Raw genomic sequence first — 15,580 nt, 5'->3', positions numbered from 1 at the left:
ATACAACTTAGCTTTACTAGTTGGTTGGTTTTAATTTTTTCATATTTTTACAGCATTATCTTGTTTCCGTATTTTACATATATTATATCGAAGTTTTGTTTAGAAATCATGTTCATAATTATTTAACATACAAAAAAGTTGATTTATGTATATATATACATATAGATCTGTATATATATATTCTGTAGTATGTTACACAATACTTATATATTTGGATTTACTAGGCATGTGCTTAGATTGTTCGTTTTATATACTTATATAACACCTACCCATTGTTAAATCTACATATCGATCTTTAGTTCCTGACACTATACTAGCACTATAGATTTCCCTATGTAGCCCTACGTACTTACGAACTAACTGTTGTCATCTGCTCAACACCTATATCATATCAATAATAATAATAATGATAATAATAATAATAATAGTATAATAATAATAATTTCATTAGTAATACTTATTGTTTGCCTATGTTGCTTATAGAAATGTAATTCTTGAAAAGTTTTCCTTTTTTTTTTAGGCATATGTATGACATTTTCTTGACTTATATCAAGTATTTTATATTTATTTAACGCTTGGTTTGGTCTGTATCGCACATATGGGAACTAAAAAATATACGATCTATTTCTCTCTATTTTGTGTGTTTTCCATTAACAAGTTCAGAGAATATTGCTTGATTTGTACAAAATACGGCACCAAAAATATTGTGTCCCTACTTTTTATTATATATGTATGTATATATACATATATGTGTATATACCCAGTTCCATTCATGATTTTTATGTTATCCATATACTTTACATTTTGTTTTTTAATTGACAAATTGTTTTCAAGGATTACTCTGCTATATAATCGCTCTTTCTTTTGGTTCCCCACATTTGCCAACTTCACGATATAAAGTATCAGATCATTATATTATCATATCGGATTAGCTTATAGATTGATGAAAAACAAAATTGGGCTTGTGCAGATTGCAAGTTTTAAATGTTTAAAATGATTTGATTCATTATTTTTTTTTTTTTTAAATAAGGCTTTTGCTTGTTGTTTTATTTAAATTTTCGCTAAAAACTACAATTTAAAATTAATAATCAGTATTTATTAATAATATAATTTTAACGTAATAATAATAAAAAAAAACATTTCATTCACGCACAGACACAGACACAGGCACGCACACACTCACACAACTATTTACAATCTTTGCCATTTACAACTCCGAATAGTTCTAAAATTACAATTTTCTGTTTGCTTGTTGAATATATTGGAATAAATATGTTTTATTTATTTATTTCTTTTTAACTTTTACTTTTTTAATAATGTGTCATTTCTTGATTTTTGTTAAATTGGTAAGCCGAATTTTTAAAAAAATTTCCATATACATACATGAATATATACAGTTGTAGCTGCTCGATGTGATTGATTAAAGTTTTGTAATTTAAAAACCTTTTTAGAGACATAAAAAGGGATTTTTTCATTCATTTTGGATTTGAAGTCATCTTTATCATCTGCAACTAGAACTGGAATGCGCAATCACATGGAGCGTCTGATAATAACTTATGCAGCTGCTGGTACTAAAAATAGAAGTGGGACTAAACTCAAAATGTTAAACAAAGCACCTCTGGGATAAACTTAATGTTTTTAACAAAATTTTAAACGAATATTAAGACTAACTTGATTTGTTATTCATTTAGATGTTGTTAAGTTAATCACAAAGTTTTTGTATATAACATTTAGTGCTCAGCCGCACTACTATTTTTATGCCCGCAGCTGTATGTAGTGTAATGATTGTGTAGATCTTTTCGAGTTGTCTGTACAAAAACTGTTTTGGACTATTTCGAAAATGTTCAAAAATGTTTCAACAAAAATTACTATAAAATAATAAACTTCAAGTGTTTTGTTGCAATTTTAAAATTTTTTTTTTATGGAGTTTCGACACGGTTTTTCTTTTGCTTACAATCTAAAAATACAAACATTTCCATTCTCCAAAAGTGTTCTTGATTTTGTTACTTTTCATTTTAATTTCTATTCTAGTTTAATATGTTGCTCTTCGCTTTAATATATGCACTTAGTTGCGGCCACGCCCCCAAAATGTTGGTAGCCGACTTTCGATTTTCGCTATGAACTACAATTAATGACTACGAGCTACAACTGTTAAGTGTTTCGCTTTTCATTTCGGTTTTTTTTTCTTCGATTTTTAACAAATTTTCTATTTTATTTTTAAATTTTTTTGTGTTTATTTAATGAATTCTCTCATTTATTTTTGTGTCATTTTTAAATAGTTATTAATAAATAATTAAAATATATATAATAATAATATATATTTATTTTTATATATTTTAGTTTTTTTTCTTTAATTTTATATATGAGTAGGTATTTTTATGGAAGTGGGTTAACTAGAATAACGCATGCTGATCCGTATGCGCTATATAAACCGAGCATTTGAATTCTTTTATTAATTTTTAACTTTTTCTGATATTTAGGCTAAACATAATTGCGAATTTCTACTGCGTGTTTAACTTTTAATACAGTATTTGATTTTTTACATAGGCTAGACTACGGAACTATATATAAAATTCGCTTTAATTAAAAATGTACAATCATTATTTAGTATTTGTTTATGTACGTTGTTGTATAATTCATATTTATATATATAGATATATAGTATGCCTATATAGTTTTAATATCTTGCGTGTGCACAACAAAATTGGGGCAGGACTTATGACCTAACTGTACAAAATAGGGCTTTACAAAAATGTTGCGGAAGGGGGATAAAAATAAATGATTTACAGATGGGTTTACAAAAGAACATGCATGAAAGTGGATAACTATGTAGGGTTTGCTTTTTTTTATAGGACACTTTGTTGCTGCTGGAAGTAAACGATCGCTGAATCGTTTCTCTCTCTCTCTCTCTCTATATATATGTATGTATATAGTCTGATCTACATATATATATATATATATATATATATATATATATATATATATATATGTGTGTTTCATATACATATATAGCTTGGTCGAACGCTGGCTTTATGATTATCATCTAACCTCACAGTCTTTTTTCAGTGGAAGTAAACCGCCTGTGCGGCTGCCGTTGCTGTTGTTGCCGTTGTTATTGTTGTTGTTGTTGTTATTATTATTGTTATTGTTGTTGTTGTTCGAATTGCTGTTGCAGGAATTGCTGGACGCGGACCCGGACCCTGAGCCGGAGCCACTGGCCGACGGCAACGAATTGTTGCTATTATCATAGTTGCCCACATTGACGCACAGCGGCGAGGTGGGTCCAACACCGACACCAACAACATCAGCACCACCCACGCCTCCACCAGCACCACTGACGACCGAGGCAGCCGTTGCACCGCTGCTCTCTGGCAACGAGGTGGAGTCATGCACATCCGCACTCTTGCTGCTGTCGATGACCAGGCAGGGCGGCGAGGGCGTGCTCGTATCCTTGCCCAGCAGTGCAGGCGAGGCATTCGCGTTCTGGGAGTGAGGCGTGAAGCTGCTATTGTTGTTGGTGAGCGATGGCGATACACCGACACCGACCAGTGGCAACAGCGGCAGCTCGGCGGGCGCCGCTGGGGAAACGGATGGCGCTGGCGTTGGCTCCTTGTTGTCCGTCTTGGCACCGATGACATAGGCGCCTCCAGCTGAAATACGCGCGATCTTCAGGCGCAACGGAGCCTCCATTTGCTGCTGCTGCTGCTGCTGCTGCGGCTGCTCTTGCTGTGGCTGTTGTTCCGCGTTGATTTTCGTGGTGGTCGTTGTCTCCGCCTTGCGCTTGTTGATTCGCAATATGAGCTTTGGCTTCTCACCAGGCGAGTCGCTGACCGTGTTCTCAATCAGCGTGGTGGTCATGGTCGTCAGGGTGGTGGTGGTGCTGTTGTTGTTGCTGAACTGCAGCAACTGTTGCTGCTGCTGCTGCTGCTGCTTGAGGCGCTTCTTCTCCTTTTTGTCCTTCTTCGGCTTGTCCTTCTTGTCCTTCTTCGGCTTGGCCAGCAGCGTCTCATTGTCGCCCGCCAGCTCCCGTTTGTTGTTGTCCTCGCCCTTGTCAAAGTCCTGCATTACCTTCTTGCGATAGTTCATCGAGTCGCGCTTGATCTCCTCCAGCGTTGGGGTGCTGTAGTTGCTCGTGAGTCGCTTCTTGGGCGGACAGGCCCGTCGCGTCATCTCGTAGCTGTAGCTGCTGCTGCTGCCATCCAAGCCGCTGACCGACAGTCCGGCATTCGTCTCATTTGTGGCTGGCAGTCCGCGAATCTTGATCTTCAACTTGGGCGCCTGGTGGTCATCCTCGCTGCTCTCCAGCGTCTTGCTGCGTCCACGTCGCTTGCCAGCACTGCTCGCCGCCCCCGTTTTGCCATTGTCCGCGCTGCCCGAACTGCAGGCGCTGCGCCGCCGGCCATCTCCCGACGGCTGCGCTCCAGCTGCACCACCCGCCGGCAGCTGCTCCTCGAGGCAGGCATTCGCATCGAGGGCCCGCAGCTCCCTGTTGCTGGCGGTCTTCTTGAAGCGCTTGGTGGTGCCGCCGCCTGCCGGCAGCTGCTGCTGTTGCTGCTGCTGCTGCTCGTCGTCCAGCTCGCTGGCATCCGACTTGCGCATGTTCTCCAGCGGCTGGCTATCCGAGGCAGCGGGCAAGCCACACGAGCTGTCGTCGTTCAGCGTATCCTTCTGCACCACATACAGACTGAGCAGCTCCTTCTTTCGCATGCGTCGCGAGTTTCCGCTCACGCTCAGCGTGCAAGCCGCCGAGGTGCTGGCCACAGTGGCGCCGCTCAGCTGCGCTGTGACGGTGGTTTGCACCACATTCGCCTGCACCAGGCTGCCACTGCTGGACAGGCAGCTGCTGTTCGTGACGCTGCTGTAGTGCAGATCCGGATAGGCGAGCGGCTCCTTGATCTTAAGCTTCAGTTGGTTCAGGGCAGCCTTGGTGGTTAGCGTGGTGGTGTCTGAGTCGATGGATATTTCCTCCGACGTGGCCTCCAGTGAGGCTTCCAGTGCAGGCACCACCAGCTCGGAGACGAGCTGGTTAGTGGGCGGGGCTTGATTCGCTTCACTGGATTGCAATGCGCTGCTTAGCAGGCTGCTAGGAGCTGCACCACTCGCAGCAGTGGCTCCACTTGGTGGTTTATTGGGCGAGGTGTTATTGCTGCTGCTGTTATTATTATTGGCGGTGGTGGTGCTGCTGCTGCTGGTGGTTCCAGTGGCGCGCAATGCCGACTGAAACTGGCGCTCGTCCTCCTCGTCGAATTCGCTCAGCGTCTGATCCGCAGTGCCCGAGTCGAAGGCGCCCAGGAGATTGTTCTGGTAGGCTTCCTGGGAGGCGGTGCTGTGCGGTGCCTCGAAGCCAAGATTGTAGGTGCGCATATCCACTGGGCCGGGCAGCACGGGCTGCACAATCGCATGCAGCAGGGGATTATTCGCCTTGTTCTGGCCACGCAGCTTGCAGCTCGAATAGCTGGTGGTGTTGCTCGGCGCCGCTGCACCGCCGGCTGCGCCCGCGTTCGGCGTGCGCAGCTCGAAGCTGCGTCGGCGATCGCGCAACGACTGCAAGTTCTCCACGCCGGGCCCGCTCAGCTCGTCATCGTAGTTGTTGAACTCGTAGGGCGTGCCCACCAGGTTGCTCACGATGTGCGTGTTCCGGCCGTAGTCGGCAATGGCAGGCGGCAGCGGGAGAATGGTGTTGGCTGCATTGCCTCCTCGACCACGGCCACGGCCGCGTCCTCGACCGCGCGTGCCCGTCTGCGAGCCACTGCCACGCGGCGCCCGCTGACGCGGCTTGCCTGTCAGCGTGTGCGTCAGCGGATCGTATTTCGGCGCTGCCGGCGTCGGCGTGACTGTCGGCGTGGGCGTGGCTATGGGCGCCGGCGGCGTGGGCGGCGGATGGAGCGCGACAGGTTGCCTTGGCGATTTGCCAGGCGACTTGCCCTGCGGCAGCTGCGGCGATTTATGCTGGAGCTGCTGCTGTTGCTTCTGCTGCTGCTGCTGTTGCTTGGCGGAATTGTTGCTGCCTCGCTTGGTGGGCGAGATGCTCTCCTTGCTGGGCAGGGGCAGCGGCGGCAGGGGTGGAGCGACGGGTACAGCTATGGGCACCGCCACAGGCACAGTTACGGGCACGGGCACAGGCACCGCCACGGGCACAGTCACCGGCAGCGGCACCTGCACTGGCTGCACCTGCTCCACCGACTGCTGTTGCTGCTGCTGCTGCATCATCGCGGGCAACTGCTCTGCACAGCTGCTCAGCAGCGGATAAGGCGTTAGATTGCCATCCACTGGATACTGATGATTGGGCGTAGTAGTCAGCGTCAGATTGGGCGTGGCATAGGGCGTGCTCACATAGGGCGTGTTGGGCTGTGAGCTGTTCCCGAACAAGGTCTGGGCGCTCGGCTCGGCAAGCGTTGCCTGCACCACCTGCTGCTGCTGCTGCTGCTGAATGATGGCCGCCAGCTGTGGATAGATGCCGCCATTGTATTGACTGTTGGGCGTGCGCTGTGGGTGAGTGGGCGTGGTCTGCTGCTGTTGCTGCTGCTGCTGCGTCGCATTGTTGTACATGGACATGGCATCGATGCCATTGACGAGCGGCGTATGGCTGCCAAAGGCATTGCCCGCACTGCTGCCGGATACTGCGCTGTTGTTGTTGCTGGCTGGAGCACCCTGATTAACCGTTGGTCCGGCTCCCGCTACAGCTCCGGCTCCAGCCGGCGCACTGACCGCCGCCGCAGCATAGCTGTTGAAGTAGCTCTTGTCTAGCTGCTGGGCCAGCTGACTCGGCGGCTGATCGTTCGACTCGGACACCGAGCTGGGCGAACTGCTGCGCCTGGCTGCGATCAAATCGTTCTCATTCCAGCGCTGCATCCCGCCAAATGGCGACTGCATGCGCGTGTTCTCATCGTAGTCGCTCAGCTTGTTGTTCGACTGCGAGTTGGACGAGTTGATCGCTGCATTCGCCTGTGTCGGCAGCGAGGAGGCGCCTCCTGCAGCACCCGCTGCATAGCCGCCCAGGCTGTTCTTCACAGCCGCCGCAGCCAGATCCACAAAGTCGGGCGTGGGCGGTGGGGCGGCCACTGAGACGGGCGTGGTGGGTGTCGCAGTTGGAGTCGTGGCCAGCTGGTTGCCGTTGCTCGGCTTGTGCGCCAGCTGCGGCGAGGATTTGTTCAGGTAGCAGCTGTAGTTCACATTGCCGTAGCCCAGGTTGTTGGCACTCGCATTTGTGGTAGGCGTGGCATTGGGCGTATTGGTCAAACTGTTGGCATAGCTGCCTCCACTGTTGGCCGTCATGGGAGAATCCTTGATGGTCAGCTGACTGGCCACCGAATTGGGCGCCGAGTTGCCAAAGAGGCAACTCTGTTGCTGTTGCTGCTGCTGTTGTTGTTGTTGCTGCTGTTGCTGCTGCTGGAGCTCCTTTTGCGCATGGATCAGATCTTCAGGATCAGCTGCATTGTGAAAGGGAAACACCGAGGGTATCGCTGGCGTGGGCGGCAGCAGGTCCAACGAGTCCTTGCAATCGTCCAGCATTGGCTTGCGCTTCGTCTTGCGCAACTTCTCGACCAGATTACGCGTCGCCAGCGTGCTGTCCTCCTCGAAGATTTGCTTGCTGCCGGCGCCAGGGCCGCTGCTATCGAGCAGGCTGCTCATGGGACCCGAATTGGGCGGATTCAGGACATTAGCCACATTGGTGGCAAAGCTGTTGGTATACTTGCTGTCCTCCATCTCCAGAATGGTATCCACAATGGGCTGATCCAGCTCCGAAGTGGCGCAGCGTGTGGCAACAGCCTCCGGCAAAGGCAGCGACTGTGGCTGCTGCTGCTGTTGCTGCGGCTGCGGCGGTTGCTGCTGTTGCTGCGGTTGCTGCTGTTGTTGTTGTTGCTGCTGCTGCTGCTCGCCTGAATTGGAGTTCGAGTCCAGCTCAATGATCTCTGGCGGCTCGGGTGGAATGACCGTGACAGCAGGCGAGGATGTGGATGCAGAGTATATGCGGAGTATTGCATTCACCATCAGCTCATTCTTGCGCTCCTCCTCCAGCTCGCGCAGATTTTCCATCTCGTTGAGCAGATGCTGCGTGTGATGCGTGTGCTGCTCCTCGTCGTCCTCGTCGCGCGTGCGCCGGCGTCTGCGGCGCGAGCGCCAGGTATGGCTGCGACGGCGCTCGCTCTGATCGCTGCCCGCCTCATCGGAGAGCTCATCATTCGAGGGCGTGGGTGTGGGCGAGGCGGGCAACGGAGCTGCCGGCGGCCGTTCATCGATGTCCGCCGCCGAGAGCTCCGCCAGTTTGCTGGCGTTGGCCGAGAGCTGGGTGTGGGTGGGCGCCGTGGTTAGCTCCTCGTCAATGTCCATGGGCTGTTCGCCCGACTCCTGCTGCGCAGTGGATGGCCGCTGAGTTTCCGCCTCGGGACTCGGCGCTCTTTGCTTCGCTGGAGGCGTCGGTGTTGTTGTGGGCGTTGCTGTGGGCGTGGGCGTGGGCGTGGCATTGTTCAGCTGTTGCTGCTTCTTGTCGAGCAGCTTATCCAGTGCACTCGTCGTCCGGCCCGTCGCCGCCTTACGCTGCGCTATCTCATGCTCCAGGTTGGGCGGCGTCTTCTTCGGCGATTCCGCTCGAGACTTGCGTCGGGAAGCAATTGGCTTCTCCGGACTGGCCTTCGCTTGGCTGACCGCGGCAGGTGAGGGCGGACGCGACTTGGAATTGCGTGTGGCACGTTTACTCACCTCCGGCGGCGTCTGCTTGCTTAGATCGTCCAACGAGGATTTGCGTCGCTGCGACGATTTGGGCGTGGCATTTGGCTCCGGCGCTTGCGACTTTTGCGGCGTTCTCTTTGGCGATTTATTTGTGGAATTCTGGCGCGTTCGGCTGGACAGAGGTGCAGCTGGAGCTGCAGCTGGAGCCGGAGCAGGTTTGTCCAGCGACTTGCGCGGCGAACGCTTTGGCACAATTGAGCTAGAGGAGGCGGAGGTGGAGGCGGAGGCGGAGGTGGAAACAGAGTTGGATGTGGATGCAGATGTAGAGGCAGCAGTTGTGGTTGTTGCCGCCGCTGCTGCTGCAGCTGGCGGCTTGCGCTTCTCCTGGACTGGCGGCTCGCTGTCGCTGTCCGAATCGCTGCCGCTGCCGCTGCTGCTGCTGTCGCTGTTGCTGCTGGAGGAGTTGCTGCTGCTGCTGTTACTATCACCCGAGCTGGTGCTGGACAGATTAGGCGGTGCAATGCGTCGCTTGACAGGCGCTGGTGCTACCTCCTCCTTGGAGCGCCGTCGTGGCGTCTCCTTCAACAGCGAGTTGCGACGCACTGGCGTCGTCTGCTGCTGCTGCTGTTTGGCGGACTTGAGGGGCGACGTGTTTGATGTTGTCGCTGCTGCTCCTGCACTCGCTCCTGTCGTCAGCTCCTCATTGGCTGCACTTGTGCTCGACTCTTGGCTTGATTTGACCAACGCTGCGCCGCTGCTCTTCAGCTGTTCGGCTGCCTTCTTGGCGGCCTGGCGCTGTGGCACATACGAGACGGCAAAGTTGCCCAGCTTGGCCAGCTCATTGTTCTTGGGTGCTGGCTTTTCCTTCTCCTTCTCTTTCTCCTTTTCTTTTTCCTTTTCCTTCTCCTTATCTTTTTCCTTCTCCTTCTCTTTTTCCTTTTCCTTTTGTTGCTTGGGCGGTCGGCCCCGCTTGCCACGCTCCGCCGTCGTCTCGCCCGCCGCCTTGCCCGTCGTCTTCTGCAGCTCCTTCGGTCGCGCTTTATCCGCCTCGACCACGCGATTGGCTGCCTCCTTGGCCTTGCTCTTCGAGCTGCTACTGCTGCTGCTGGTGGCATTGGACGCGCTTACTCCAGCGTTGCTGCTGCCTGGCTCCGGCTCCCTCAATCGCTCGTTGGCATCGGGCAGCAGCGCAGTGGCGAGATTCGTGGAGATGCGCATATTTTCGCTTGCCTTCTTGGCCGCCTGCCGTTGAGGAACCACCAGTAGATCCACGGGCGGAAAGACGGGTGCATTGGCCTTCGATTTGTTGGCCTTTGATTTGCTTGTCGTTGTTACTGCAGTTGTTGTTGTTGCGCCAGTTGTCGCTGTCGCTGTCGCTGCCGTAGTGCCTGGCACAAACTCCTTCATGGCTGCCTTGGTGCGTATCGTTTGCTGATTTTGTGAATCGCTCACATTGCTCTCGGCTGCCGCCTGCTCCTCCTCCTCCAGCCGCTTGGGCACCTCACGCTCCGGCGTCGTTGTCGTCGAGCTATCCGAATCGGAGTAGATATGCTGGCCCGGCTTGCGTAGTGCAGTTGTCGCCGTTGCTCCGGCCAAGGCTGTAGCGGAGTTTGAATTCGCTGAGCTCGCATTGTGAATCCGCCCGTGTCGCTCGCCTAGCTTCACAGGCAGCAGCTCCTCACTTTCATCGCTGGACAAACTGTTGGGGTCCTGCTGCCGCATTTCCTTGTCCATCTGAGCAAGGCCGCGCGTCGCTGTGGGCGCTGTAGATGATGAGGCTGTGGCGGCGGCTGCTGCAGCTGCTGCTGCTCCACTACTGGACAGTTTTCGTCGAGCTGTGCTCGTTGCAGCTGTGCTTTGCTTTGACTTAGTTGCTTGACTTTTGGCAGGTACTGTTGCGGTTGCTGTGGCTGTGGCTGTCGTTGACTTGTGGACACGCTTGACACGCTGCGTCCGCTCATCGTTGTCGTCGCTGGAGGAACTGCTGCTCCTGCTCCTGCTCCTGCTTCTACTGCTGCTACTGCTGCTGCTGCAGCTGCTGCGTGCATTGGCAGACGCAGCAGACGCACACGCAGCTGCCTCACTCTGACGCCGCTGTCGCTGCTTCTTGCGCTGCTCAACGCTGCGCGCATAGGATTGCTTACGCACGGGCTTGGCTGCTCCCGCTGTTGATGTGCCTGTGGCTGTGGCTGTGGCAGTGGCAGTGGCTGTACCTCCTCCTGGCTGGGCTTTACTGCGATAGCTGCGATAGCTGTGGCTCTCATTGCCTGAATCGCTTTCGCTGCTGGAGTCGGAACTGCTGTTGCTACTGCTGGCGCTGCTGCTGCTGCTGCCGTGCGCCGAGCTGGAATCAGCCGATGACGAGCTGCCGCTAATCGTTGGGGCGGACGCGCGGCCAATAGCATTCGAGGATTTAGACAATTTATGCTGTTGCTGCTGCTGCGTTTGCTGTTGTTGTTGATGGCTCGACGTCGCCGTCGTTGCCGGGCCGCTCTTTGAGGCACGCCTCCCCGCACACGGCACCGCCGAAGACGCCGTTGTAGGCGCCCTTGGCGAGCCACGTGACTTGGGTGCTTTGTTAGCCATTGTTCCAGCTGCTGTTGCAGATGCTGATGTTGATGTTGCTGTTGTTGTGTTCGTAGTTGTTGTTGTTGTTGTAGTTATTGCACCATTGTTGAGTTTCTTTTTGGGCGAGCCTTTGCTAGCCGCCGCCTGCTGCTTGCGCTTGTTGGGCGATTGAGAGGCGCGTCCACGTGCCTGCTTCTTACCCTTTAGCTGCTCCAATATATATTCCAAGCTCTGATACTGTGCCGGCACAGTTAGCTGATCCGAGCTGTAGAACCGATCGTAGAGAGTGGGTCCATCGTTTGCATAGAGTATGGCATCTGTGTCCAATGCGGGCTGCTCCTTGTTGTTGTCCGTTGCGCCCGACTGCTGCTGCTGCTGCCGCTGCACAACTGCATCATCCAGCACAGCGAGCTGCTTGTAGAACACCTGCTCGCGCAGCTTGAACAGCGAACGCGACAGCTTCTCACGTCGACTGACCATATAACAAAGATTACGCACACGCTCCAAGTCCTGACGTAAGTGTACAACCAATTTATGATTCTCGAGATCCTGTTGCTCCTGCTTGCGTGCGAGCATCTCCACATCCTCCGATTTAGGTGGAATCAACTCACGATTATGTCGTGACTTACGCTTCAGTTTCCAGTAATTATAAATGGCCTCAATGGCGTCCTCATCCACATCGTACAAATGATAACTAATATCATTGATATTCACGTGTTTATCAAACTCCGCTTCGACCTCCTGAATAATGATGATACATAGACAAACATATAGACATATACATATATAACTGTTATCAATCTAACAATATAAATTGTCATATATAATTTACCTGTAATCTTTGCGCACGGGCCTGGTTACGCTCTTCTGAGGTCATATCGTTCTTGCGATGATGGTTTTTGCGTCTTCGGTGATCTTCGCCTTTGGCACCTGCTGTTTGCCCCTCCTCGCCAGCATGCCCACTGCTCGACGAGAATTTGTTGTTATGCTTTTGCATGCAACTGGATGCGGATGTATGCGATGCGTGTGCACCCTCCTTTTTGCCCTTGCTCATGCTATGCTTTTGACAATAGGAGCGCAGCTTCACACCATCCTCGGCATTCCCCTCCTCGATAATGGCGCGCATCTCGAGTCCGTGCTGAAACGCACAGGTGACATGGTAAGCCGTCTTGCACGTCTTCACCGAGCACTGTATACAGCTGCCCACACGCTCGCGACAAAGCACACAGATCAATGCCCAACGACTTTGAGGAATGCTTGAGATTTTCGTTATCGGCTCCATTCGATCGACACAGCCAATGCTAACTTCTGGTATCCACAAGGCGCAAGAGACATGCGCCCAATGCTTTCCCGATTTATTAGATTTCATGGCGCCTCCCTTGTTGGGACAAAGCACACACTCTGGCTTAATGCCCATCGAACAAGTGCGACAAAGCCACTGGCCTGGAAAGCAATTGTGAATATGGTTTAGTATAAGCCCCAGAGAAGGTTTCACTCTTTGTATTACCTGATGGAATCGCTGTAATGCCGTAACAAGCCTGATGCACACAGATGTTGCAATTATCACAGAATACCATTTCGTTGGCCTCCTCGGAGTCGGGCGAGCGACAAACATCACATATAACATTTTCATCAAACTCAATGCCCAGACCCTCCTCCTTCTTAAGTATGACCTGGATTTGCTCCCAGCAGCGAACCTAATCAAGAGATAATTGAGCATTGGTCAAGATTCTTAGCTTTATCGTATAACAATCTACCTCCAGATCCTCGATGACCCGCTCGAACTGCGTTTCGTTAATGGGAAATGCTCCACATTGTGCTCGATCGGCATTATATAATCGCAGCCAAGCCTCATCGATGGGATCGATGTCATAGGCACATGTGTTCTCCGCCAGTGCAACAACATTCGTCAGACAATGCAGGTCCGGCGAGTAATGTTCATCTTTGGTGATGCGCAGGAAACGATTTTTTGGACTGCAATAAGAATGCAAATATATGAATACAGTACTCCCTACAAATATATATATATATATACATATATTTATATATATATACTATATATCTGAATATCTTTGGTTTAACCAATTCCTTACAGTTTAAAGTCATGCGCTGGCGATACAATTGGGTCGGACAGCACATAGACACACGGCTCGGGCAGCGAATCGGGATTGACGGGCACCTGTACGCCCTTCTCCCATTCCTGTTTCCATTGATCAGTTACAATCAGATACTCGGAGTTGGCCAATGGCTCTGAGTCTGGCAATTTCATTGCGCTAATGAGATCCTTGCTGTAATAGAGCATAAAATGGGCATATTAGAAGCAAGTTTTATAGATTTAAAATATATATATATATATTGATTGCTCTTGGACGTACCGATACAGTTCAGCTGGCGCTTCGGTTGAGCTTCGATTGTAGATGCTCGACATTTTGATATCGGCCACGGAGCGCGCTTGCCAGGTGTTGCTGCTGTTATTGTTGTTGCTGTTGTTGTTGCTATTGCTATTATTGTTGTTGCTGTTGCTTTGCGCTTTACTTTTGCTGGCCGATTTGGCCTTGCTCGGCAGCTTCGATATTGACTGTTGGTCGCTGACAGCAACTGTTGCTGCAGCAGCAGCAACTGCTGTCGTTGATGTTGTCGCTGTTGCTGCTGCTGTTGATGACGCTGTTGCTGTCGCCGGGGCTCCATTGGGCGGCCGTCCTTTTCGTCGCTTTGTGGGCGGCGGCTGCGGCTCAACGTCTTGTCGCTGCTGCTGTTGCGGCGGCTGCTGCTGCAGCTGTTGCTGCTGCTGCTGCTGCTGATTACCGCGCTTACCTCTTTGTGACATTTTTCATTTGTGTGTTGTTTCTCTTTGTTTGTGTGGGTGTGTGTATATATTTTATTGGTTTTGCCTTGTGGAACCTCCTGCGCTGAGGGGTTCGACTTGTGCTACTTAGACCGCCCGCTTTTGTTGCTCAACTGCGACCTATGGATGGGTTGAACGGAGGTGCAGGAAGGGCAGTTGTTAATTAAGTGATGCAATTTATTATGGACATTTCTTACTACATGCTTAAGGCCACAATTGGCGACACCACAGCCACACCGCCGGCTGTTGTTGTTGCTGTTGTTGCGAGTTCCACTGCTGTTTGTTGTTGTTGTTAATTGAATTGTTATTGTTATTATTGTAATTATAGTTCTTGTTGTTGTTGTTGTGCTGCTGCTGCTGCCGCCCGTTTAACATGGACGCCGCTGCCGCTGCACCAGCACTAATCCCGAGTAGCGCCGCCACTTTGCAGTCTGTGCAATGCACTGCTATAAGCAATAGATGCGCGCTACCGCTACCCCTCCTTCGATTTCTGTTTCTTCGACCGTTTGCTTCACTATTTTTGTTTTTGCACGCACTTTGTCTCTGTGTGTGTGTATGAGTGTATGCTAAGGCTTACACTTTTGTTTTGTTCACTGCCCGCCTAAACGAAAAGAACACAGTTAAATTATATTTGCGACTAACCGATTTTCGATTTGCAAACTTTTTTCTTGTACATTTTCTATGCGCTTTTCGTCACAAAAAATACACAAAAAAGAGAAGAAAAAAAACCTGAAACTGACAGTAAAAAGGAAAATATCAAAACGCGTGTGGCATAACAAAAGCTGACTGCTGTGTAACTCAAACAACACATTAAATGCCATCCCAAAAAATCCATCTATCTCGCACGCTCGTTTTAAGGGCGCGCGCATTCGCGGCATTGGTGTGAGAGAGATGGAATTAACCGTGCGTGCTGCAGCCGTCAGCTTTTGTGCAAACGTCTCATCCGCTCTTCAGCTCACTGCTCCCCCCTCTTTCATTCACATTCGATTCGACGTTTTTGCACCTATTTTTTTTTCTTACTTTTTATTGTAGTAATATTATTTGTTTTTGCAAATTGCACATTTTAAGAATGCATGCGAAATTATGCCCGTGCCCGCTGGTTGGCATTGTCGCCACATTTGTTGCTTTGTTTGCTGCCTGTTTTGGTTGTCGCGTTCGAGCGAATTTCGATTGGGATATATTACTCTGGGCTTTGCTTTTGCCGCCGCAGACACACACGCGAGCACTTTGTGGTAGTTGAAATGGATCTAGCAAACAAATTGCACATTACATTTATTATGCACTCGCGTTTCGCGCAATTGGCATAATGTTTGCGACAAATATGCAATTTTTTTACGGATTATTTACAAGATTTTCTTCTCGGTTTCCTTTTCTACGTCTGCCATTTTGCTTTTCGGCTTATCGATTATTAGAGCTGTACCGGAATCGATTATCGATAGCGGATCTCTGCTTTTGTTAGTTCGTTCTTTCACTTATCGAAACCAGCTTCAATCCTTG

The 15,580-nt window shown here is 50.0% G+C and overlaps 1 protein-coding gene across 2 annotated transcripts; it reads right to left on the bottom strand.

The window, feature by feature from the left end:
• Positions 1 to 2,954: 2,954 nt before the first annotated feature.
• LOC6581291 (PHD finger protein rhinoceros) lies at positions 2,955 to 14,397 on the bottom strand. 2 transcript variants are annotated; one of them, XM_032730909.2, is made up of 7 exons: positions 14,281 to 14,397; positions 13,614 to 14,203; positions 13,332 to 13,526; positions 12,996 to 13,212; positions 12,746 to 12,935; positions 12,071 to 12,681; positions 2,955 to 11,979 (listed from the first exon to the last, which is right to left on the bottom strand). In XM_032730909.2, the coding sequence occupies exons 2-7, from the start codon at positions 14,063 to 14,065 to the stop codon at positions 3,040 to 3,042; spliced, it is 10,605 nt and encodes a 3,534-aa protein (XP_032586800.2). In that variant the 5' UTR covers positions 14,066 to 14,203; positions 14,281 to 14,397; the 3' UTR covers positions 2,955 to 3,039. The 2 variants fall into 2 exon arrangements, with proteins under 2 accessions (XP_032586800.2, XP_043866290.1); XM_044010355.1 differs by having other exon boundaries at positions 14,284 to 14,397.
• Positions 14,398 to 15,580: the final 1,183 nt, after the last annotated feature.

This window comes from Drosophila mojavensis, unplaced genomic scaffold (assembly GCF_018153725.1).
Source record: "Drosophila mojavensis isolate 15081-1352.22 unplaced genomic scaffold, ASM1815372v1 contig_74, whole genome shotgun sequence".
NCBI classification, from domain to species: Eukaryota; Metazoa; Arthropoda; class Insecta; order Diptera; family Drosophilidae; genus Drosophila; species Drosophila mojavensis.
This window is presented reverse-complemented; position numbering and strand designations above follow the sequence as displayed.